Source organism: Calypte anna, chromosome 6, assembly GCF_003957555.1.
Source record: "Calypte anna isolate BGI_N300 chromosome 6, bCalAnn1_v1.p, whole genome shotgun sequence".
NCBI classification, from domain to species: Eukaryota; Metazoa; Chordata; class Aves; order Apodiformes; family Trochilidae; genus Calypte; species Calypte anna.
In genome coordinates this window covers 5,804,850-5,832,595 of record NC_044252.1, presented here as the reverse complement: position 1 = coordinate 5,832,595, position 27,746 = coordinate 5,804,850, and the positions used below count along the sequence as shown (strand labels likewise).

Genomic DNA, 27,746 nt, shown 5'->3' with positions numbered 1-27,746 from the left:
ATAAAATTGTCATACTATATTTCCCACTGATGTGTTCTCTTTCTCTGCATTATATATGGATCTAACTCCTGTTAGAATTTTAAATGGGAATTTTAAAATTGACTCATGCTGAAGAAACAGTAGCTTAGGGACTACTGAGTTACACTTTCACACAAGTAACGCCAGAGAGGTGGTTTTCCACTTCACACAAAACAGAATGCTTTTGAGGAATGTGTAAATGAATAAGGTAACTAAAGACAAGTCAAGGACTAAAACTCAACAAGATTAATTTGATAATGTTCAAGTTAGTAGCCAAAACAAAGCAGCTTCAAAAACAGTAACAGACTTTCCTCCAGAATATTAATGATATCTGAACACATACTACAGGATTTTATATCTATTAGAGTGACAAAAGATGGGGAATTAAAAACATCTTTAAATGGTTTCATTGAAAACACCATTAAGTTGAAGTTTCTAAACCTCTGTCAAGTTCATTAGGCATGCAAAGAAAACCAATGAGCTCTCCTGCATTGAACTATGTTCATCAATGCTGGTGGGTTTGCTACAAGATAAAAGGTTTGTGAGGATATCAATTTGAAAGCATTACAAATGGCTTTTTACTGAATATCAGTGCCATTTTATTGATAATGAGGGATTTACTCACTGTTTACCACTGACATTTTGAGAAGTTGCTCTGTATTCCAAAATTATTTCCTACTATACAGGTTTCATTTCTTAAGCTGAGATCCAGAGGGAAAAAAGTAGGCGTTTAGCAAATCATGACATTTTGATGTATTCTGAAGAGTTATGAAAAGACTTATCATCCAAAGTAACAGAACAGATTAAAAGGACATTTCATTAGAGATTGTGTTCTCAAAAAGTTCCTATGTTTTTATATGAAGCACGAGAGTGCAGACACTCATGCAAAATTATTTAATGGAATTCAAATCATTTGAGTCTATCAACCTTATTCCTAGAAAGGTCTTCTTTTGAGATTTCCCATTCTTCACATACCGTCTTGTATCAGACAATAAAACTGATATAAAAGTAGACTTGCATGGATTTCCAGCAGTTTTGGATCAGAAGGCAGTAACAGAGATTATAGAACTTTGTTCAAAACTAGTATGAATCAGGAATTTAGGGGAGCCTAGGGGAGACTAGAAGCACTGAGATTTTTTAAACCTCAAAAGAGTTCTGGTAATGTTATGTGTAAAACCAGAATGAATATGGTTTGCCAAAAATGGTTTTCCTTTGTTTAACTAAATTGTTTACCTGAGTTTTATTTCGCTACTTTTTCTACAATTAAAAATACAGTTTTTCTACAATAAGTGTTCTGGAACGGTTGTCAAAGAAAAAAGGATGAGGGAGAAAACATGATCCACTGACTACTTTTGTAGCCTTCAGATTACCAGTGATGAGAGACTCTCACACTGTATGTCTAAATAGATTGACAAGAGATGACAGTATTTTCTGTGCTTCTACCTAGCCACCAATTTTATTATTTTGCATCTATACTGAATCATAACTTTTCCAATGTGTTGAACATCTATTGTACATATAAGGTTATATCTGAGATTTTTTAAAGCTTGGCCACTCTTGTGGTGCCAAAATGTGAATCTGGAAGTGCAAATAGGATCCTTTGCTTTTTTCTTTTTTTTTTTTAAACATAGTATAATGTAATAATACACATATTTCTTTAGGAAGTAAAATAATACAAAAAAAAAAAAAATCAACAGATGTCAATTTCACACCACAAGTTTGTAGCCTGAGAGAAGAGATTATTGCCAAGGAAGTTAATAACATTGGTCTATCAGCCTTCCTGAGACAGGACATCACTCAGATGCTAATATAAATTCACTGGGTAGACAGGTACCTATTGCAATATTTATTCATTTTCCTGCTGTCAGAAGTTACAAATTGTTTCCTTACATTCTTTGGTTAGAAATGGACAACTGGGCTGCTGGTTTACTTGCTTTTTGTTTGTTTGTTTGTTTTTTAATACACCTCCCAGACACTTTCTCAGTCATATCAATAGCTGCGACTCAACAACAGAGATTTATCAGACTTGCAACAACAGCAATCAATGTAAATTATAATACTTAAAGAAGAAACTCCATCAGCTTAGGCTAAAACAAAGCCTTCAACAAGTCCCCTGCTATTTCATCAAACAGGTTTTTAAAATAATCAACAACAAAACAACTCAACAATGAAAATACCTCTATAGCTCTGCTACATTCAAATTAAGAACTTTAATACTGCAGAAATTAAACATGGGCAAGAATTCTTATTTGACTTCTGTAAAATAGTTTTCAGCCTTTTTGAGTAGAACTTATGCCCACATTCAAACATAATGAATCCCAGCATCTCTTCTGTAATCTAAAATTAAAAAAAAAAATTTAAAAGGCAGCCAAAACCGTATGGCAAAATCTTTACTGAAAGATGAGCTCCAGGAATGACAAACTGAAAGAAATTCAAAACCATGCAGGATAGATCTCAAAATGCATTGGTTAGACCAATGAATGGTCTGCCATAGGGTAGGATGACGAAGGAAAAACAAAAATTTCCAGATACTGAAGAATTAGAGAAACTTGAGGAAAAACTCCACACAAGTCCAGAGGAAAACATCCTATAAATTTTAGTACAAACATGACCTCAAATTGCCCCCTTAAAACCCAAAATTATTTAATGATTCTGTATTTCTTCCATTCTAAATTAAAAGCAGCTTCGTTTCATTGAAGTCATTCAGCGTCTTTAACTCACCTTGTGCTGTGGAGACTGAGGGCAGATTATTCATTGGTTACCTGCTGCTTCTAATCAACTAAAATTACACTATCATATTTTCCCTGTTTGACCCCTAAGTTTGTTGAAAATCAAATTACCATGGAAAATACACACAAAATAATAAATAAGCATAAACATTTCCCTGAACTATTTAAGAAAATGTTGACTTCATTTAGAGGTTCTCTAGTTTGTTCTTCTGTAGTGAAAAGACACGTATTGAGATTACTTTGGAAAAAGAAATCAAACCAGCAATTTGATTGGGAAAACCAGGCACCATTGTATTCTCCTATTTGCAATGTTTCTTATTATGCAAAAGCTTTATTAGATTACATTACCCAGCATTATTTTAGCATGTATTAAATAGTCCCAGTTTTTGAAAGTTTATAGACCATATCAAAGCACAACAAATCAACCAGAACATAGCTGTTTGCCAGTCCATTGCTGTTTGAACTTTCTCCACCACAACAGTTCTAATTTCGACATTTCTTATGTTCACAATTCTGTCTTCAAAGAGTTTTCCCTCTCCTGTATTTGAAATTGTGTGTTTGGTGCTATGGAGAAAGGTGTTAGTGATAAGATTTAAATTTACACTTTTAGAGACTGATACACTTTGTTGAATAAAAACAGTTCCATTAAGGGAAACACAAGCTGCCCTGATCATGTGTGTTCTTCACATGTCATCAGCTGTGACTGTGAAGGTCAGAAAGCACATTTACCTTCTTTTGCATTCAAGGCTTGATGCAACACCCATTGGGAACATTGGAAAACATTTATATTTCTGTAAATTTCCTCGATCCTGAACTAATATTTTAGTTTCTGTTAGTGATTCACATAGATATAAACATGTTGGGCAATTTTTTTCCTTTAGATTCTTTCTAAAGCATACTCAAGCTTTAGTCTTGGTTAACAGATCTGGCCAGTGAACACCTGAGGTAAAGTTCCTGAGGGGAACACTAATCACTGTGGGTTTCTGTATTTCAAAAATCAGCCAATACCTTTCCTGCATTCCAGCACCATTGCCATGACAATTCTGGGAATCTGAGTGAAAAAATAATCCAAAAAAATGCATCTTACCTACCAGTCTGCCTCCATCAGGTATAACGTTGAAGAGGGCTCCTTCCCATTGTCTTTGAACACAATATGGCAGCTTTCTTCCTCATGGTCTTCCCATTTCTATCGCCCAGCCACAAGTAGCACAACTAAGTCCTCTTCATCAGATGGAAAGTTCATAAACCAGGATATTTTGGAGTTCCCCCCTGCATGCCATGCACTGACATTTTTTATCTTATCAATGTGTAAATTATCTGCTATGGGGGAAAGTTTTTATTTCATTTTGTGCCCTGGTTTGGGTAGGACTCAGTAAATAGGCAGCTTTTAGCAGCTGAACACTGCTATTGAAAGTTTCATTGTCTAAAGCTGCAGGATTAACCCCTCAAACTCCAAGCTTCCACTTTGGAGCACTTCATGAGCAAACAATGCCACGGCAGCTCCATCCCATGTCCTCCTCCACAGCTGCTGTGAATTCCAGCTCCTCCAGCCACCCCAGAGATACCTCAGGGCCTCTCATCCCAACACAGGTGACAAGACTGTGGGCTAAGGGAACATTTCCTCCATCCCGCTGCCGTTTTCAGAGAATGGAGCCAGGGGAACAGGAGAGGAAAGAGTGTGAAGTCTGTTAAAACTGGTGATAAAGGCAAAACCAGGCAGCAAATCCCTGTCAGTTCAGGTAAATTTGGATCAATTTAATGAACTGCATCCAATGTGGCTGAGGTGTTATTTCTTTAACACTTAAACCAGTTTATCTGTCACTTGCGAAGGGTTCCTTGTGTTTAGAAGCGCTCAGCATCGCCAGACTCGAAGCGTGAAGCGAGCCTCACTTCGGGGAAGACCGGAATAGAAACGCCCTTTCCCAAACGCACCTGCCAAGACCGCCTGCCGCCGCCGCTGAGAGACAGAGAAAAAGAGAGAAGAAGAGAGAGAGAGAGAGAGACAGAGAAAGACAAGACAGAGAGACAGCGAGAGACAGAGAGACAGACAGACAGACACCTGAGGCAGCTGCCAGCCCCTCGCGAGCGCGGCCGTTGAGTCGCGGCAGTTAAGCGGGGCGCGCGGGCGCGGCCGTTAGGCGGGGCGGGTACCCCGCTGCTGGCAGCCGCGGTCTGTGGGAAGGCTTTGACTGCCAGGAGCTCTCTGGAACCACTGCCTCCCTTCCTCCTTCCCCCGCCGCAGGCTGGGCCGTGCTTTCAGCCACCGTGTTCCCCAGCTCAGAGCCTGTGCTGGGCAACTGCATTGCGACTGCGGTGGTCCCTCCGTTGATGCCTTTGTCAGGAGCGCCGCCCGGCGCTGCCCGCTGCGCCCGGTGACAGCACGGAGAGGCTGCTCCAGCTGGGCGTGAAATCGGATGAGACCTGCAGCACTAGCCCTGAGCTCAGGTGTCAGGAAAAGGTTTATCTTTCCTCCTCGTCTACTTAAGCTCGAGCTGATTTTTTTTCTATTTTATTTTATTTTGGTTGCATGCTTTTTTTATTCATCTGCAGTACTGAAAAATAACGTGAAATACCACATAATTAGTTCACGTGGCTTAAAGGACTGCAAAGAAATCATTTCTACAATGGCATAAAATAGTTTAATTGCTTTTCTGTACAGATGGCTCTTGGACAACATAAAGAGCTGGTGTAGCTGTTCAAGATCCTTAAGCATCGTAATTGGTGCTAGAAACAGACCGGGGGGATTCGTGCACTGGAAGACCCAGCAATCCTTCTCTGCTGAGTTCACAGAGAAGACATCTGTACCTCACAGCCTGCTCTCAGGTGTGTACAGTGGTTGATACCGTTCCTGCAGTGCTCTGGTATCATTCTGTCAATGTCAGCTCCTCCTGCAGTCTTAGAGAAGGGACCTCAATTCATTACTTTGTTGTACCTCCCTGTGCGTGGTTAATTACTGCATTACCTTGGAGATTTTTAAACCATTTCAGGTCCTCCCTGACTTCCCAGATAGTATTGTAGGAGTTAATGTGTTCCCTGCTACATCTCTGTGGATCTGACTTTTACAAGGATACAGCCATCAGCTTCACACCCTGCATTTTCCCAGTGTCTCTCACAGCATGTTGCTAATGTTAAATTAAGTTCATTAATGTATTCAATTTTTACTATAGCTGATCACAATGATACCACCATCATGCAGAGAAAAAGTTATCAAAGAAAAAAAAAAACCTGAAAACTTATCTTTCTAGACTTTGAAAACCTCACTTGATATTGAAACAGATAAAGCAACATTAATTCAGTCTCGAGTTGAGCACTCTGTTCCATTAAAATTTCATTGATTTGCTGCTGATACAAAATGAACCACCAAAGACATTGATTAAAAAGCTTTATAAAGGGATATGGCAACTGATCATCAATTACTAAAGTGTAACTCAAAATGAATTTTAGCACCGTGGGCAGGTGCAGACACAGTATTCCAAATAGAATATCAGCCAGCAGGCAGGTTTCTCCTTGGCTGTTGTGAATCTGGTTCATTATTAATAAGTCTAGGGGAGGAGGGGAAAAAAAAAAAAGAAAAAAAAAAAAAAGCCCTGATGCCTCTTAATTTATCTGCACACTGTGGCCCAAAGTAAAAGCATCCAAACCTTTTCAAATTACCTTGAGTGTCTCCTTGGCAGACAGGACATTTTCAGCCAATTGGAATTTGAACAACTTCCTAGAACAGATGGGTTAGCACTTCAGGACTGTATGTGTGGTACTGTAGAACAGACTGAATAAAAAATGACCTGGCTGTGAAATCCTTATTGCCCACTTACTTCTTATTGACTTCAACAAATTCTCTAAATGTCTGCTGACCAAGAGGCAAAAGGTATCTGCAACACTTTCACCAAACCTCCTTTTTCCTTTGCAAACTGACTCACATTTGGGCTGGGGAAGGGGAAGAGGGCTTTTCCTGTAATGGAAATAAAATTTTTAGTTCTCACACTCTCCCCTGACCCCACATCTCCTCAAATAATCAGTGGTCTTGGACAGAGAGGCTGGTACCACACTGACCTGGCTCTCTGGATGAAGTCAACATTTATAGTCCAGCTGAAGATGAACAACTGGAGCCCAAACTATTAATTTTTGCTGTACAACAATGTTATTCTGTGGGATATGTCTCATTTGCATGCAGCTGGTGCATTACAAATGTTTCCATTTGGTGTTTGAATGTGTAGTCAGAACTTTGTATTTCTTAATCGGAGACCTTCATCCAGAAAGAGATTTCTATTGTGATTAGTCACAATGATGACTTGGAAAATTACATCCTTTTTACTGCAAAAGTTCATGAATAGGCTTCATCCTTTGCATTATCATAGTGTTGATAGAATGAGCCTTTTTCACAGAAACTGGAATAGCAGACCTAATTTCCATTATGCTACTTATTATTCCATTTGAATTAATTATTTTTCAGTGCCTACACTTTTTATTAGTGTATAAATGGAAATCATTCTGTATGGATCCAAGCATGTAACACAAAATACTCATAACTGTGAACAATATACATCAGTTCTTTTTTCTGAACTCGCTCACCTTGCTAGTTTGATTTTTTTCCTGGAGAAAACATTATCTGGTGTCTTATTTAAATCTTCATGAATTTATTACTGTAGTCAAATCAGATACTTAATGGGCCTGACATTTTGAGTAACTGTTCCCTGGGTGATCCATTCTCCCTTAAAAGGAAACCAGCATTAAGGGAGAGAATGGATACCTAATGAAATGTCAAAACCATTGCATATCTGTATTGCCTTTGGAGCCTAATGGAGCACATTTACTTTTAGGACTGAAAAAAATTTTTTTAAAGTTAAATTTGTGCATACTTCTCAGATTTCCTACAATTAAAAATGCCTTTAGATACTTCTGATCTTTCTCACTTGAAAAAACTGAAACTATTTCACAAAGCTTTGCATTTTGAAAACAGAACTTTCTCCATTAAAAGGTGTCAATGGAAGATTTAGTGTAGCTCCATCTCTTTCTGAGGGAAGTGAAAAGTGATTCTGACAGACAGTCCTTATAAAGAATTCTCATATTTAGCAACTAAGGATTGCCAGATGAACTCCAGTGGTGGTTATGGACACCCAGCACTGGAAGTGGTTGAACACCCTGATCTCATAGCACAGTTTGCTCACATGCACAGCTCATTACTATTATGTTATAAAAAACTGTAGATAGGTTCCAAAGTAGCACGTAGCATAGTGAAATTCAGAATAAACAAATGTTGGGGATACAGCACACAGATGCCTACAAAGTACTGTCTAGCAGTCAGACCAGAGCTGCATGCATTTAGACATCTCTTAAGATTTTATGTTTTTTTCTTCTGGCTTTCCCCGAGAGAAAATATTAATGGTAAAAATTATATTGAAGCATATAGCTTAGCACATCTTCCAGAAAGTTGGATTTGAATGACTTGCAAAAACCACATTTCTCATTAGTATCTGGCTGTCATAAAAGCAAGACAAGTTTGACAACCAGGAACAAACACAAGTGCAACGGGCTGTCTCACTAATTGGAGAGCAGGGTTCAGTGTACAGCTCTCTGAAATGACTGGATGTAATACTTAAGTCCATTATTAAGGTTAAACTCTTGAATGGTAAGACATTTGCTTGTTTACAACACTGAGAGTTATTTCCTCCAGGAGAGGAGTGTAGCATTGATTGGCTTTATTCTATGCTCTTTCTAAGTCAGTGCTAGGAAAGCATTGAGATGTTCATTATGCTTTATGTGGTAACCAATGTTTAGTTTCTACATTCACATATCCTGCTGGTATTGCATAGCATTTTAGAATTGTCTGCCCCCAAATATCACACAAGAATGCATATTAACTCTTGTTAGTAAGTAAGACAAGCATTTCCTTTTAGGCAATCTATGTTCTCCATATTTGTGGAATAGGAAGTGCATTAAGACTGGCAGTGTCTTCACATGCATTAATGGCAATCATATCATTAAAAGAAAACTTGTACCAAACAGGTATTTTCAATCACTCTTAGCTCTACACATCTACATACAAAATAAGCCTTGACCATCTTCTTGATCAACACTCCTATGCCATTCCTGGGGCAGTGCAATGTTACTCATCCCAGTATGAACACGTTCCTGGTGTTGGTGTGTAAGGGAAAAGTAGAGACAATGGGTCTCAGTCTGCATTCTCTGAATGCTAAGCAAGAAAAACACTTCATCTCAGGAAATACTTTATTCAGGAGTTTGCCTGCAGTTCTATGTAAAATTACATGGAATAAGACAATCCTAATGCCTCTCTTTTCTCTCTGCTGCTTGTGAACATATGACCTTCTGCATACAGTTGTCATTAAAGCTGAGAACAAGGGAGAAATGACAGCTAAACTTTAAAGTAGAAATAAACATGCCAAGGATTTACTTTGCATATGGATCAAATGAACACAATTAGGACCGAGCTAAATGTCCAATCTCTTTTGAAGTTATTTCTCCTCCATAAGAAAAATTACTTATTGACACTTTACATAGATACCACAAAATGATGTTACCTTCATTTAAAAATACTGGAAGAAATTCCAGAAGAGAAGAAACCAAGCTCACAGAAGGCTCTAGCCTAGTAGAAAATTTGCATTAGTTACAGATCATAATGTAAATATAGAAGCTACAGGACTAATCACTTGCAGTAAACAAATATTTGAAGAGAAGGCTTCACACAGCACTTGCATGGCAAGGCTCAGCTATTAAAATTAATTACGCATCATTATCATCAGATGGTGTGTAACTGGAAGATACATCTCAGAAAACACAAATCAAATGTCTGGTCAAGTGCAAACACATCCTGCAATTGACAGCCCAGGCAGGCACACATTATTACTTCAGAGAGGTCACTAAAACCCTCTTGGGACAGGAGAACAGAATCTTAAAACAAGGGCATACTAAAAGAGAAAAGAAAAATAAACCCCAACATATAAATTATGCAAAAGAATTTATTCATCCAAAGGAAGAGTAAAATTTCTCCCAGGGTTAGCTACCACATTTCACCTGAGACCATGTTTGCTGTGTGGGATTGTGTAAAGGGCAGAATTCAGACTGAAGTAAATGTAGTGTAACTACATTAGTGCTGTATACTCAGGTCTATATTAATAGAGATATCAATTTATTTATTGTTATATTATTATATTATTATATTATTACTATATTAATAGAGATATTAATTTATTTTATTCAAAGTCACTGGAATCCAGTGGAAATTCTCACTCTGAATTTGGTCTTTGGAAGCAGTTTCTACTAAGTCTGAATACAATCTCTGTTATAACCAAAATATTTAGATATCTCTTTCTTCAGGCGGGATTAATCTTCTATTCAGTAGCTGTTCAACACAATAGGGATATAGTACTTAATAGTTGCTCTGGATTATTCTTTTCTAAAACTAATATGTAATTACTCATACTACATAATTATTTAATTACAGTAATTATAAGAGGCAGTAGACTAGCATCTACATCACAAATGACCTTGAAAATCTCTTCCATGATTGCTGTTGATTTCTTTGCTTGGTTTTTGTTCTCTGTTAGAGGAGAGGGCTGTATTAAACTGGAGATGTCTATGCACAATACCTGATTAAAACAAAATTATAAAGCACAGATGCATCTGTGGATCCAGGAAGAAAAAAGAACAAATCCTCAAGTGCTGCTATTTCAAAGATATGTGCAAACAAGATTGGGACTTTGTGTGCCATATTTTATCGCTGTGAAACAGCTATGAAGAAAAGTTGCAAGTATTTTAAACCATTTAAGAGTTTTCCTTAATGCCATAGCATTTTTCTTTATGAAAGAGAATTACCATAATAGGTGTGTCAGTGTATTCCCAGTGGTCTCATTGACAGGAAATACTAACAGGAATTCTTGCAATGAAAACCTGTAATATGCACCTCTTCAGACTCAACAACAACCACCACTAGAAAAACAGATCAGAAAGCAAGACTTGAAGACTTGCAGAGTGGAAGGGAGGTAGCAGTGCCCAGTCTTCCTTGCAGAGTTGCAAAAAACAAAAATGCTTTTGAAACAATGGGATAAGCACATTTTTCCTTTTCTTATTTTCTTTATTTTCCATGTTTACTGCTTCACAGAAACACAGAATGTTTAGGTTGGAAGAGACCTCCAAGATCATCCAGTCCAACTTTTGACCAACACCACAGTCAACTACCAAACCATGTCCTTAAGATCAGGTCCAAAAACCTGTTAAATGCCTCCAGGGATGGTGACTCCACCACTGTCCTGGGCCATTCCAGTGCCTAACAACTCTCTCAGTGAAAAAATTTTTCTTACATCCAGCCTAAACCTCCCCTGGCACAGTTTCCATCAATTTTCCCTGGTCCTGTCACAGGTCACTAAGGAGCAGAGGCTGTTTCTCTCCTCGCTCCAACCTCCCTTGAGGTGGCTGAAGAGAGCTCCAAGGTCTCCTCTCAGCCTCCTCTTCTCCAGACCAAACACCCCCAGCTCCCTCAGCCACTCCTCACAGCACTTGTGCTCCAGGCCCTTCATGAGCTCTGATGCCCTTCTCTGGACAGGATGCCATTCCCTTCTATTCTTCCCACTAACTGGTTCCCTTCTCATAGCCCCTTTATTTTCTGGAAGGCTATAAAAGAAGCATTTCTTAGGTTTGAGAACTTCTCCATGCTTGCACTTCGCCCACACCCCTCCAATGTACAAGCATCAGCTGCACATCTCTACTGAGAAAAGCTTCTCAATTTCTGCTTGTTATGATATCCTTTTGTTTCCTTTAAAATTTATGTAGAGTTACACTGTATTTTATTGCTGCTGCTTCTGGTTATGTATTGCTGACTTTTTATTTCCTGGTAACTATGAATTGGGTGGCTATTTGTCACTGTTTCTGTAGGTCTATGGAAATAAAAAAAAATAAAATTAAAAAAAAAAAAAAGGCAACTCCTTTACTTGAGAAGTCTGACATTTATTAGCATTATAAAACTCAGATGAAATTGCAGTTTTCCATGTAATTTCATTTGTAGGGGAACTTAAAAGGGATTTATTTTAAAGCTAGGTAAAACCTAGAATGAGAAATGGATGGAATTTAGACAGGAAAATTTAGAAAATTAAAAGTAGGAAGCGTGCTCTGGGATGAAAATGATGCTGCTGTCAGGATGCTGATTACATCACAAGAGGACATATTAGCAAAAGAGCCAATATTTCCATGCCCTCTGACCAGCTTAACAAAATGCAAGCAGTTGCTGGGAAGCGTGTCACTTGAAATCAATAGCTGTATTATCAGTCTCTGGACATTCATTCTTCATGGAGCAAGTTTTTCAATATTCTGCTTATGAACAATCTCAAAGTGTACAGTGGGCTTGAGTAATCTTCCAAAAGAGTTGGAAATTGCATGTCTTCTAGCATGCCTAGCACCTTGTCTGAAGAGAAGGCTGCATTTAAAGGAGATCAGTGAAAATGTCCAGGTGTAGAAATAACATTTTAATTACTCAGTGCCACCTTTAGACCCCCAGTCCTGCTGCTTTCTGACCTCAGAGCTATGTTTAGACATACCTAAATCTTTAACAGGTCCCTTCCCCTTCTCCTCTGAAGTAGGAGTCCAATTGTTCTGTAATGGGACGTGTTCAGCTGGGAATTACTTGAGGCTTGGTGGTTCCTGCCATGCAGTGGGAGCAAGGGCAGTGCTGGTTTCCCAGAGGAAGCAGCTGGTAGATACTGGGGCTCTCTGGAGAAGACAGACTGCACTTCATGAATGTTCTGTTGGAAAAACACCAATTTTGTGATTATTTTCCTGAGTCCATATTTGAATCATAGTGAGTAGCTGGGTCCAATGTCCCTGTGTGCCTGTACCAGGTGTATTCTGATCCCAGATCACACATACTAGGCTTGTACTATGGTGACTATTGATCCTACTAGAGGCTTACATAAGTGTTACTATGTTCAGGATTGCAGAGCTGTGTCCCATTTTGAGCATCCAGCCCCTAGTGACTTGCACATTTTAACAAAATTCCCAAACCACCTCCACCTTCACACATAGCTCAGCTGAGGAAAATGTCTACTCCTGTAGCAAAGTAAAACTAGGAATCTGCAGCACGTATTCTGCACAGCAGAAAGCAGAAAACATGACAAGGCCAGTGAGAGTTGTTGTTCTTGCTGCAAAAAATACTGCTTCATAAGAATAATTAGTTTAGAATAAATTAACCACTTCCTATTCAGGAGTAAAATTCTTTCCAAGGCTGCATGAAACTAAATAAAATGTCAATTACCTTATTTTGTCTCTGCTGTGGTAAATTTTGTAGGTCTGAATTAAAAAGCACAATGGCAAGTTTCCAGCTACACCTCACTACTTAAGCAATCACAAACTGCAGAAGAATGTTTTAAGACTGCTGCTCTTGTTATTAGAAGTGCATCAGTGCATAGTGAGGGTGTCAACAGAAACTGATGAACCTTGCTTTAAAAAAAGACTATGTTCACCCATATAGGTACTTCATGCAACACTCCATGAATAATTCCCAGCCATAGTTCTTGCTGCATTTTGCATTTTCAATCTCAGACATTAGGAAGTTAAGATAGGAACTCAGTGTTCAGTGCAATTGGCCACAACCCTCACAGAATTCCTGGGAACAGTCCTCATTGCAATTAGCCAGCAATTTCTCACCTTTAAAATATTAGCAATATGAACAATGAATGATATTTAAGATGCAAAACAAGTATTTTGGGCCTTCTAAAGAGCATACATTTTGGCCACAAGACCAGTGGCTTTGGAAGTTTATTAATTACTTCTGAGTTTTTATTTTTGTAGCTATCTATTCCTACAGCTTTCCAGAATGCATTCCTGTCAGTCAGTTATTCAAATAAAGGGCTGTAGTCTGGTGGATTCTTCTGCTGTCCACATGGCTCCAGTAGTAGCTCCCCACCTGAGGATGTGATGATTTCTTCCTAGAAAGATAAATCAAATTAAAATATCACTCACAGATTTCCAAGCCTTTCCCTGTCTTCCAAGAAAAGCAACTGATAGCAATAAGGACCATCTGTAAAAGATGATCAGTTATGAATAAATGCTTGATAAAATATGTACAGACAAGCAAAAGGATCCTATCAGCTCCTCATTTCCCTTGTGCTTTATCTCTTATGCCAGCAGTACCTTGTGCTAGCATCAGTGAAATCAAACAGCATTTAAAAGAGGCTGTGATTTGTACTACCTTTCAGTTGCTATGATACTTAAGAAAAACAGCCAGAGATGTTTTTCTACCAAGGATGTTCTCAGGGGTTAATTTAACAGACATACACCAGTCCTTAGTGGGATGAAAGAACCTTCCCAAGGCAGACTGAGCAAGAGCAACACACTGAGTGCTCACACACAACAGGAACAGCTTTCTGAGTGATCACAGAGAGGTCAAAGGTGTTACCCTTGCTAGGGCATAGCACCTATTCTCATTAATTAAATACCCTCTGCCAAGGCTGTCATGCCAACAATTGATTGCCAAGATGAAAAATAAGGGTAGTTTGGTTTTATTTTGGTTGACTCAGAGTGGCCAAAAAGATATTTTGTAGCATATAATGTCATCCTCAGCAATAAAAACTGGCATAGAGAAAGAAGAGTGTGAGAGGGGTTGACTGCCAAGGTAGCCATTGAGAGAAAATTTCATCAACTTAGGGCAGGAGGTTTTTTTTTTTTTGGCTAAATGTGACATCTGCTATCCTCACATGTGAGAATATAGTATCAGAGATGATCCATGAGAGGACACTAAGGCAAACCTCATTTGTCTTTTTATTTGGTCTTAAAATAATGCCACCTCTCTGTGCATACATGCCAGTAACTAAGATGGGAGAAAGAAGGTGAAGAACAGGAAGCCAACCAAAATCTTTCAGAACAAATGAATAATTTTCACTGAATCTGAATGAGTTTGGGATTTTTCTTGATCTATTTGTGGGGTGGGACTTAAACATCCTATTTAGTAAGTGAACATCTATGCTGTTTTTAATTAAGGATATCATTATAATAGCTGTTCCTTCAAGTGGTAAATTCTAAGAAACTCACCTGCTTTTTGTTAAATTGATAAAATCCAAAATAGAATTCTACTATACTGCTAACAGCAATTTAAATGTAAGGGTTACAGCTAGAATAACAAGTATGCAAAGAGATGTTGCAAATGATGCAAAATAAAAGAAACACTTAAAAGAGAAGGGAAATTAGAAGAAAATTAATATCTGCCTGTGAGATTGAATACTGATAAACTTAAAAGGTGTGAAGAAAAGGAGGAGCAAAAAATTAGTAGAATTGCTTTGAAACAAGAGTAAGGAAAGGATAAGAAAAGGAAAGGGAACTAAAAAAGAAAGGATAAAGGATTTGTAAGAGTGGCCAAGATGAAAGCATTATTAGAACAGATGAAAGGTGGAGAGAGATGCAAGATGAAAATAACAACCTACAGTACCTATCAGAAGCAACAACAAACAGAAGTTAGAAGCAAAGCCATCTAAAGTCAAAGATCAGTAGTAATTTACTCTTTTGAGATTATTTTGCATAAGGAATGACCCTTAAGCACATCCCTAAAAGAGAATTCCTCCATGTTCCCTTGCATACTGCAGGGCCCCACTCCTTCACTATTGTACTTTACAGCTCCCACATCAAAGGTTGAAAAATGCTGAAACTTCAGTGAAAGACCTTTCTCTAGTGTTTCAAATCCAATTTTGCAAAAAGTGTTAGTTCTGCCAGCCCTTAATAGTCCATTTTTAGCCCAGGAGAGCACACATTGCTTAATAATCTGCTTAGAAGTGGACAGAAAGGCTGAAGCACTTGAAAGAAGGCAAAAACGCTTCTGATCAACTGCAACAAAAGACACAAACTCTAAATGTTCCAGCCAGCCTTCCTGTAGAACACACATGTATATTCCTTTCCCCACTATGGTTACTTCTACTTTCCAGTCTTAGTTTCAAATTACACGGCTCCTCTTTAAATTATTCATCCATTCCACTCAGCTATTGATCTCTAACTAGCATGTTACCTTGTGAAAATCAATCAGGTCTGTCAGGGTTGCGTGGCGGTTTGGATCTACCCCCAGGAAGCTGTAGAAATCCCCGGAAGCATCAACCAGGAAGTGTTTGAACCCAGTTTGCTGGCGATAAGACAAAGCATAGCCCCAGATTTTCTCACTGACTCGTACCAGGAATGTCCCTTCAGATTTATTCATCAACAACTCCTCTGCCTCCTGACGGCTGATAATACCTGGCAAGAAAAAAAAAAAAAACCCTAAGGTTAGGAAGATAACAGGCCTGTCTGAATAAATCAGCTGCAGCAAATAGAGAGCAGAAGTGAAATAAAAATGGCATAACTTTTCCAGACTGGAAAGCTTGCAGGAGGAATTGGAGCTATGGCAACAATATTTATGCTATTTGCTTCTGAAGGATAACTCTAAGAGTTTTGATGGAGTCTGGTAGGATATGATTTTTAGTTATCTGATTAAGAACTGCTTTTCCCCATCCTTAATGCTTTTCAAAGGAAGTGTGTAAATGCAACTGGCCCGTCAGACCAGCAAATTCTGTACAAGGGATCATTTAGCAGAATACCTTGGCTTGGCAGTGCAGTTTGGATTTGCAAGACATTGCTGGTATTAGCAATTGTTTTGCAGTACTTCTGACTGCGTTACCTTGCAACTGTTTTGTAGGTCCTAAAGAAGGAACATAAAACAAGTGGCAGGACAAAAATAATTTGTCTGCTTTTGTAAATACATCCATCCATAGATAAACTGAAGCACAGAGAAATAGAATAAAATCCTGCAACTAAAGAGCTGCTAACAGAAAGGGTATGTTCGATTACTTATTCACAGGCTTGCATTTCTAGGGAACATTGTCAGAGGAAAACAAGAAACAAAGATCAGAGTTCTTTCCTTCTGGGGCATTTTAGGCTTAATATCAGAGTATTAGGCTCCTCTAGTTGAAAACTGTAGCCATGAACTTAACAGAGAACCAGCACAAAGAAAATACTGAATATTGTATTTGTTGATCAGAAGTGAGGTAGTCTTTACAATTCATAATGAGCAATGATGAGTTATTCACCTTGTTCCAGGACAAGAGAAGACAAATTTAGCTCTGGCTTCTTGCATCCCATCCCGTGGTCATTTTCTTTATGAGCCAACTTACCTCTCTGAACAAACTCCAGACAATATCAAATGGGTAACAAACTCTTTTATATCCTGGTCACCAAGAAATTGTTTTATAGGTGGATTCATTCCTTTGCTGTATGACAAACTTACTTGTCAGGGCAAAAGAAGGACAGTAAATACAGATTTTCAGAGAAAGCAAGCTTCCAAGACCTCGCCCATTTTGTTCTTCTCTGTTAGAAATATCTTCATACCTCTCTTTTCCTTCTGATCTTAGGATAAAACACCAAAGCTGCTGGTACTTCTGCTTGCAAACAGGGTATAACAGATAATTCTGACCACATAAAAGGTATGATCAGAATTACACCCAGCACTGAACCAGGTCTTACCATCCTCCTAGAAAAAAACTGGTTCCAATTTGCGTGGTAAGCCTAGAGGACCGTAAGTTCATGTCACCTATCTGTGAAATACCAGATCCTTTCTTTAATCAGGAACAGATGCTGAAATCAGCTATTCTGGATGTGAGCATGGCACAAATGTTGTAGATATGTACACAAATATGTTTATGTTCCAAAGTTACTCTCTGTGAAGCTAAACTTTCTCAAACCAATACAGGTTTTCACTGCAGAATGCTATACATGTCCTAGAGAAAGTTTCACAGAGTCCAAGTACTGAAAAGTCTCAAAATAACCACAGCCAAAAGATCACCAATGCATAAAAAGTTGGGCCTGTCTGTATTTAAATACCCAATAAAAGGTTTTATTAGTGATTATGATGCCTACTTCCAGGCAGAAATAAGTAATAATTACTGCTAGAAATAAGTACATGTAGATGAGCCACACCAACAAACTCAGAGCATTTAATGAAACAGAAAAGGATAAACAGTTCCACCACCAGCAAATACTGTATTAAGTTAAATAATCAATATTTATACTGCAGTTCTAGATTGAAAACAGGATGATGACTTTTGGGGTAGGAACTGGGTGCTGCTACAACTCCCCCTTCTTGAAGCAGTGTCAGAACTGCTATGCAGCCCTGCTAAGGAATTAGGTGGCCTAGATAATGTAGAATCCATAAAAATAAAGGGTTTTTAAAAAAGAGTTGTGTATTATATAGTGAACATTATCCTTGGGATACTTCTAGGGTCTGAATGACCATTACTATGAGGCAGATCATACAAAATCTACTTAGCATCAATTGGGCATCAATGCATCAATGCTGAACAATCTGTTCACCTGCTCTCAGCTCCCACCAATAGACCTGAAACACTGCAGGCTTCCATTTGATGTCATGTTCTTTGCCAGACTTTATTTCTGTTTAGGGTGCTTTTTACACTGAGTAGATGGGAAAAACTATGTCACTCCCAGACAAGTTTGGTTGGTTGATTGGTTGAATTCTCCCTTCTGCTATAGATGATGTAATAATTTATCAGCCAGCTGATTTCTGCCCTTTTTTCCTCCTGATTCTGTTAACAGCTCATGAGAAACCATCTCTCCCCATCACCTCCTCCCTCTGCTTCCCAGTAATTTTATTTTTCACTGGTTGAGTTCTTCAGTGGGTGGTGGTTGCAGAAATGGCTGTCTCCCTCCACCCTGTGAAAAAACATGATACTGTTCTCAAGACAACTAGAAAAGTGTGGCACTGCTCACTCCTGAGACGGCTGTAGAGAAATAAACAACATCTGTGAACCCCCTACACAAACATTTAAAATTGTTTGAACTGAAGTCAAGAAACTTTTGTTTCCCAAGGCTCTGGTAAGAGGTTTAGAATCACTGATGCTCTAATTTGTGCTAGTTAGGAGATTAATTGGAAACATTATCTGGAAAAGAAACCACTCATGCTTTGAAAGATAATTTTCCTCTCTAATTGTTGCTAATCTCTTAAAGAAAGAAAAAAGGCAACATCTTCACTTGATGTAAAGCAACACTGTGTCAAAAGCAGAAATCCTTTCACATAAGCACAAGTTTGTAAATCAGGCATTTAAATAAATCCCTCACAATTAATCAAGCAATCACCAGTATCATAATTTTAACCCATAATGTGACTCATAATACACTCTTGTGCTTTGGCAGCAGTTTGCCAAACCACTGAAACTCACATCTTCTACCTGCCATGCCAAATATTTTCTCTCAGTGTATACAAAGTGCTGCTGTCCGTAGCAACCTGTAAAAGAGCAGCAGAGTTTTGACTGAGAGAGGAGCAAAGGTGTAAATAACTCCTTTTGAAATCATGGAAACCCTGCCAACTGGCTTGAGTTTTAGCCCCCTGCCCCCAGAATTAACTGCTTGCATCTATCACATTACACGAGGCCACGTGTTCCCTTCAAACATTCTAGTTTTGCAATGCTCAGACACATTAAGATTTTGGATTCTTAGCAAGAGGGTGACATTTTGGAAGACTGCTATTTCAAATCACAGGACATTCATCATCAACTGACATGTTCCTAATTAACAGCTTCAATTTTAAATAGAGTGCCTGAAATGACAACTTACAGATGATAGGCAAGTCTTAACACTTCTGTTGTAATTATGTTCTTTTTATTGCCACCAATCTTCCAAAAAGAGAAAAAAACTTCCTAACGTTTAGAATACATTAAGCTCACAAGGAAACAGAAGAGCCCATTATAAATTCAGTGGGCACAGCTATGAAATCTTGATGCTGCCTTCCAAGTTTACAGCAGACTCAATAGCAAAAAATGACATTCTGAAAGATTATGCAATGAGAATCCAGCTTCCCACTCTTTGCTCAGCATTATTCTACATACATCCTTGAGTGAACTCAAGAGATTGAGACACAGAAATATTTACTAAGAGAATACCATAAAAAACATTAATCCAAACTAGAAAAGCTGATAAACTTCATCATCAAGGGAAGATTTTATTCTAGAAGTTTAAAATTACTTTTGTGATTATATAAAGTTACTTAGTGCCCACTGTTGTAATCTACCTGTGGTGTAATGTACCAGGTGTAATAACAATGTAAATATAGAAAGATAATTTGGCCTTTAATGATCAACACATTTAATATGCCTATGTGCTTTTATAGATGCCAAGAGGTGAAGGGATTAGAGGGACAGGAGGTACAAACACAGCCCAGCACCACACATTTACCCATCTTCAACAAAAGCTATTTGCTTAGCTGGTGTTTTCTCTTTTCATATTTTTTCATTAGCTTGATCTCAAACACGAGTGCATGAGGTTGTACTCACAGAGCAAAAGCATCACAAATAGAGGCATGAATAAATATTAACCAGAGCATTCATGCCAAATGGGCTTTCATGACCATTATGAAAAGCTTTCTATTTCATGCAAAATTGATTTGTTGAACAATTACCAATATTCACAGGTACCCAATGGAGAGGAGAGGGATTCATCCTGTTTATACAACTTAAGACATCTAACTAGGGAAGGGCATGATTTAGGCCACCAATCAAAATGAGGAGCAGGATCCCAACCACAGAGAAGCCGATACCTTTCTCTTGTTTTCAATTGAATGAGAGCAAAGCCCATCTGAATACAAATATTCCTGGCAACTGTTACAGGAATAATTCACATTAGAGGTCATAGAGACACATTATACCCAGAGCAAGTGTAAATAATAAATAAACGAGCAAACACAAGGAATTATGAGGAATTAGCAGATAACACCTGAATAATGTAAAGGACCATGTTTGTCCAATTATACAACCAGATCTATCTGGTAATTTGAAAGAGTAATAAAATGGCACAATAGTTAGAGGGATCAGTTTGCTAAGCACCAGCCAATCCCTCATATTTTTTCAAACTGAAAAACTGAGATAGACAGACATGTCACTATAGTTATACCATTTGGAATAAAATGTTTCCCAAAAGGAAATAAAGAAAATATATATTTTATTTTTTTTTTAAATTTCCAAATTAATTTTCTGTGGGTCATAATTTCAGAGTCAAAAGCTGGATGACACCTCACTGGGCAAAAATGGTGAACAAGTTTCAGAACAAACCACTGTGAAAGCCTAAAAAGATATTTGTATTGAACAAATTTTAGTGTTTTGGGTATTTTTAATCATAGCAGAAAATTCTCTTTTGAGGAGAGGAATATACATGATAATTTTTTTCTTCCTACATACTTTCAATGAGAATAGGAAAAAATCATCTAAGCTGGAAGAAAAGACCATCCCACTTGGGGCCAAAATATGAATGAGGGCAATTAGCTTTGAAAGAAATTACCAGAAAAGTAAACAAAACTTCACAAGGGATTAATCCAAGTGCAGCCAGGATGGTTTAGGAGGAGCTGACAGCCTGTGCTCTAAAATAGGACTAAAATAAACCACTGCCAGGGAGTGCAAAAACAGCTTACAAGAAAACTGATCTATGAACCTAACGGAGAGCAGACTTTGGAGTCGTGGCCTTTGGAGCCCCAAACAAAGAAAGATCTACACAGGAAACAAAACCACAAGCAAAGATGAAAACTGAAGTTGGGGAACAAAGGCTTAGAGTAAATCTGACCTTTCTTAGATCCTGTAATAGGGTGGGACAGCAAAGGGCTGAAACAAATGTTTGAATGTGTAATACTGGCAACTAGGTCTAGGAGAAGGTGAGAAATCCAGAGCCTTAAACCACTCAGAAAGATCAAAAGCATAAAAGCAGGGAAGATGAAATGATTGCTTCCCTGCAGTGTAAGAACTGGAGCACCTTTAGTTGATGCTCTCAAGGAAAAACAATTTCTACATCACCCACAGCAATAGTTTTCTCTCTTTTTTTTTTTTATTCTCTCCCATGGGTGTAAGTTTATATGTGGACCCTTCAGGTGACTGAATGTACTTACAGTTGTTGATTGGGAAGGACACAATCTACAAAACTCTGATGTCTAGAATGAATTCTTTATATTATACTTGAGACTACTTATGCCACGGACAATTTAAAGAACACTGTTACTGGTTATGGCAGCTTATAGACTGATCTGCAACTGAAATAGCCAAACACACATACCTAGGTCATACCTTGTCATTTCTCCAGCATTTACAGCAGGGGCAGCATGCACAATTACACACATGCACAGTTACACACATGCACAATTACATACATGCACAGTTACACACATGCACAGTTACACACATGCAGTTACACACATGCACAATTACACACATGCACAGTTACACACATGCACAAACATTTGCAGCACTAGGACCTTACAGTTTGCCACTCCACAAAAAAGCTTCAACCTTCCCACCCCTTTTAGTCACAATACTTGTTTGAATAGTGCACCAAAACAAATGGTGGAAGAAGAGATCAGCCATGTGGTGTGAGAAAAGCTACGGCTGAGAGATAACCATATCTCTGCCTCTGTTTCAGAATAGAAGCAATAAAGGCTGAAAAGCAAAGCAAGGGAGTAAATCAAAGATGACTGGTAATAGAAACAAAGCTGTGGAAGCTATTCACCATCTGCTGTTCATGCAGGACAAACTCACATGGGATTAGATCTTCAAGAGTTCTGTTCCCATCTAGGGCATCAAAATAAATGGCTGGTTTGGGTGGGTTTGTTTTGTTTTGCTTGGTTGGTTTTAATTAAAACCAAAACAAATCAACAAACAAACAAATAAAAAGCAAAGCAAAACAAACCCCACAATGACTGTGTTGCTTTTTTTCAAAACCTGGCCACAAGTGTCATGGCAAGAGCCCAAGAGCCAATGGGTGCTGAATTGCTTTGAAATATTTCCTTACTTACAGCTGGTGGGAATGCAGATATTTTATTCACTGCTGTATGCTGGCCATCTGATTTCAGTCCTAGTAAATAGCACAGTAACCATAAATGTTACTACGTAAGGGCACATAGGCCTCTGTGATGGTAATGGAGAAAAAATGTGCAATAGGTCACAAAAAAAAAACCAAACCAACAACCTAAAATATGAGTAAATAAACTAAAACCTTCCTGTCTTCATGAAACTAGAATGGGTGGCAAAGCTGTGATGTATTTAGATATCATTTAGAAACAAGTAAAATGCACATTTACAACCTTTCTTTCTCCTACAATAACTAGCTTTTCCCTAAGCTCAGGAGAAGTTCACCAAGGAAAAGTTTCATATGTAATAATACAAAAGCCAGTTTTGTTGGGGGTTTTTTGTTTTTTTTTTAATAATGTGGATTCATGACTCTGTTCTGTCAGGATAAATTAAACCATAGAATAAAGAAAACTCAAATCTCAGAATCTTTCTTAATTCCCTAAGGCTGAGATGGCTTAGAGCAATTAAAAACCTACTGCAATTCTGAAGAAAATGGGTGCCTTACTCCTTTGGGAATCAATGAAAATTCTCTCTAAATGAGTAATGCAATTATAATGGGTATTCTCTTTCAGGTTTGCAGAAAATCAGATGTGCTACATTCACTGTTGCCAGCGTGGCTCACAATTCATTTCCTATGCATGCTGCAGAAAATTTATGCCTTAATTGTCTCTTTTAGAGTTCATTCTATATCCAAACTAAGAAATACTGTAAAAACCCTTCGCAGTCACTGTCAAAATATTTACACCCCATTCTCTAACAAGCAGCGTGGCACATAAAAGATGGGCGTTTGCATTACTTGCCTGAATACACCACTGGCATAATAAAGCTATAAATTTTTATGTTAATGTCTCCTCAAAGCATAGTGTTGGTTTCTTTCTTTCCTTCCTTTCAGATCACCCTGTAGAATGCATTAGCCAGGTCAAAACCAGAGGTTTCAAACTCTCCATTATTGTCACGTACCAGAGGAGAAAAGGTAGTGCAGAGACCTTTAACCTTGTATCTCCTATTTATGCTGCTTGATTTTTCCCTTAGAGATGGGCTTTTCTGACCAGCATTAATCCTTGCATTAAACCTCTGGTATTATCCCTTAAGTTTTGTGAGTTTTCTCTTCTCATCTGAACAGCTTCTGAAAGAAGCTCATTAAAAAAAAAAATGGAATAGTCAACCACTCCATTTTCAGTGGCTTATCAAACTACATGTGCTCTGTGTGGTTTAGCAGGTGTGATGAGCAAATTGAGAGAAATATTTAATTTTGTATTGTTTTCCCCAACTGAAGTTGGAAATCTCTACATTCCAGTAAAGTCAGTGGAAGATCAATAACAGGGAGGTTCCAAGCACCTAAATATGATGCCTTACATCAACAGTAAAAATATTCTTGTAAATTATATTTGTTTCTTTGCTGATAGGATGGCTGGAAAATAAGAAAGTACTGTTTTCTTACAAAAAATAAAGTAAAAACATTGAAAAGACCAAACAGTAAATACTTCCAGGCCTATATAAACAACGTAGAAACTGTTACAGAGATTTGACATTTCCTGCAAATAGAAATAGCATGAAAAATAGCAAATTCATGAGGAGGTCTTCAAACTGCAAATAAGAAACAAACATGCTTTGAGAAAATAACAGTACACAAATCCAAAGAGGAAACTGTGTAGCAAATATTACTGTAGGATATATTCACCTCCTTATGGTACAGTTGGGATTGAATTTTTATTTCTCTTACATGTGAGATAGCAAACTATACAAACTATCTGTATAGTGACACGTGCCTGATGTGACACACACAGAGTACATCTCAAGGCATTACTGAATGTTCCGAAACATTAATATTTGTTTAATTGCAAAAGCACACAGAAATACCTCATTAGAGCAGCCTGACAGGGTAAGAAATAGTGCAGTAGTGTGGTACTAAAACACCACAGAGCAAAGAAGCTGAAATACACTCAATCCTGGTCCAGCAAAATGAAACACATCTATTCTGCTCCAGCAGTCACCAAGATTGTGTTTTTTGTGAAAACTGAAAAGTGTGGCATTGTTCCAGAAGGTGAGGGGCCAGTATTCACCATCCTTTCTAGAGGCAGACAAATGATTTGCATTCGTTCAGTCTTGGTTCTTGACAAGCAATAGTGGGAAAAGAAAGGGAAATTCTAACTGGTGAACATCATTAGGAAGCACTTCTTAAACATTTCACTTATTTACATTACACACCTTGTTACTTTTCATTTAAAATCTCAAATATTGCTACATTTGAAAATGAGAGAGAAAATCTTCTAATATGCAAATAAGATCTAAATCAAGGAAACAGATGAGAAAGCTGATGTGTGGGAGGAGATGGAGAAAGAACAAAAGTTCTCCTGAGATCCAGTTCTTATAATTCCATTTGTCCTAAGTCCTTGTTCCTCCTAAATACTTTTGAGGGCAGCATGGACATGAAAAAAAATGAAAGACTGATCTTTTATCAAATCAACTGCACAAAACAAAATAAAGCCCTCAGTGAGCTCTTCATTTCCTTTAGATTCTGTAAAAGGGGAAGGTAGAAAAATCAGTTAAAGGCAGTCTCTTTGTAGCCTTCCTTGGCTCTGTCCAACCCATCCTAAGGCAACACTGCCAGATGACACTCCAGGTCCACTTGGACCAAAGACAAGGATAGTGCATGGAATAGCATTCCTACTAAATAGCCTGGGCTGGGATTCAAAGAGCCCATTACTGACTGATGGGTTGTTGCTGAAGGAGAGTTGGGAGGTACAGCTCTGAAGACACAGAAACTAAAAAAAAGTTTGTGAGATGAAGGAAATTCTTCCTTAAATCACACACCCCTTTAAAAAAGAATATAAATATATATATATAAAAGCAGAAACTGTTAGCAGTTCAAAGTCATCATTCACTGGACACTTTGATTGCTGAAGGCATTAGAATCAGAAGTGAGTGCAAGTTCTCTAATTTGCCAAGCAAGCTGCATTTGGAACTTCACACCTGCTCACTTAGTTGTGTAAATGTTGCCATTTCCCACTTCCTGCAAGTTGAAGACAAGTGTGAAAAATTGCAAGTGTTAAAACTACTGCCAGTCTCAGAGCTTGCTTTGGGAAAAACGTGTCTCATCATTCAATTAGTGAAAGAGAGTCCTGTGAGACTTTACAGAATCATACTTCAGTCCTATTTCCATTACTTATAGCAAAAATAGTGTTTACAAATGACAGCAGGCTTACTGCTTCAGAAGCCAGCTTAATTTTTAGTCAGTTTAAGTTTTCCTTCTAGAATCTGATTTTACAATTACAGCCGATGGAACAGATGAAAAATAAACATCACCATAAAATAATCATCATCATAAGCCTGACAGATGTAAAATTTCTTTAGCAGAAAAATAATTCTAATTGATCACCCATATAAATTCAGTAGCAAAAGTTTCCCATTCAAAAGGAAAGGGTTTTGTTTCAAAACTGACAAAATTGTTTCATGTATTTTCATGGTATTTCTGGACCAGGACAGGAGCATCACAGAAAACCACCACTCGCAGCAAAAAAAAATCAACACTAAGCATAAATCCAAGATACCCTAAATCAGATTGATTAAGGGGATTGAATACTCAATACTGAGTACTGAGTGTTTCTCAGTACATTCAGAAACATGCATAAAACAAACCAAAGTCAGGCTTCAGTTCATAGCTTTAAGTATGAAAACAACTCGTAACCAAAACCATTTGTACCTCTTTGTTAACAGTGGGTTCTTATCTCAGTGAAAATAATGTCTTTTCCTCATTTTTCTCTGCATGAAGATGGCAGAAATTATGACCAGACTAATCAAGTTGCATAGTAGAATTTCTAACATTGTATTTTACTGTTTTTGTCTTTCTTCAAATGGTTCTTAATAGTATTGCCACAAACTGCACTTTTATCAGCTTGCCCCTTCTCCCTTCACTCAAGAAGATGTCTGTGTTTAACCACCACAATTTTTTTATTTGGAAAGCCAGAAGAAATCCTGGTACTTGCAAATCAACAGGTGCTAAACACAAAAGACAACCAAAGAACTTGCATCTTGAAGGATAAACTACGCAAACTTTTAGAGCAGCAAACTTCTCTTAATGGCTCCAAAATAAGCATTATGTACTCGAGCATGGAATACTTCAACAAAACATTTCCATAAGCACTTCTTAAACAATTAAATGCTAAAAAATATACAGTATTTTAGCATGATGTTCTGCTTCTGCACTACACATTTTAATATATTGATTTTTCTTAGATACTAACGTGCTTCTTTCTGTCCTCAAGTAATTTTGACATAAGAAAACCACCAGATACTAAACCTAATTATATATGGTTTCACTTACAGTCTGAACAATCCTGAAAGGTAAATAATTTTTAATGTCTTCAAAGTGGGAATATATGGATGTTTAGTCAAACAAATATTTATGTTTGCAAAGGCAAACATGGATCCTTTGTGGAACCAGCCCCCCTTCTAAACACGTGGCCATACTTAAGGATGTATAGAGCAGAGAGCCATAAGGGACATTCTTTAAAAGTGCCCACTGTGGTAACCACACCATTTATGTACTCTATCATAAATATTCTATAGAAAAAAAGGATTTAATCAGTGCTCAGGAAATTCTCAAGTGTCTGTGCTATGACTATGACATTATGCTGAATAAATGATAGAAGAAACCAACATGATCTCTGGCAGAACAGCTTGGGGCTGATTTGGTTTTGCCTTGTACACTGTTCAGTCATTTATTCTAGGGTGGATTTTCAACCCATTATACCCATTTTTCCATCATGTAATTGAGTGCATGAAATACAGAGAAATTTAAAAATCAGACCTTTGCCCTCACACACTGGATAGGGATGGAAGCTGCCAAAAACCTTTCTAAAAATAATAGTAATAAATTACTGGAAATTGCAATACCTATGATTTCCTATCAAAAGGCTTAAGTTAGACACCAACATGAAGTCCCATTTGCAGTTTTCCTGTGCCACCATGGCCATAGCTGGAAATATCTATGGAACAGCCACTGAGGTTACTAAATGAAGAAATGGAGCAAATTATTTAGCTAATAAGAAGCTACAGAAAATGTAATGAAGCCAAGTGAGAAGCAGGAAAATGAACAAAAAGACCATTAAATCAGGAGCTAATTGAACAGGAGGCTGCATGATGC

General features: G+C 37.8%; 1 protein-coding gene across 1 annotated transcript in view; it reads right to left on the bottom strand.

Moving 5' to 3' along the window:
• Positions 1–13,585: 13,585 nt before the first annotated feature.
• Positions 13,586–27,746, bottom strand: part of SH2D4B (SH2 domain containing 4B) — a 54,815-nt gene continuing 40,654 nt past the window's right edge. The window contains exons 7-8 of the mRNA XM_030453476.1: positions 15,745–15,965; positions 13,586–13,678 (exon numbers count right to left, since the gene is read on the bottom strand). Coding sequence (XP_030309336.1) covers positions 13,586–13,678; positions 15,745–15,965 — 314 coding nt within the window. The remainder of the gene's footprint in view (positions 13,679–15,744; positions 15,966–27,746) is intronic.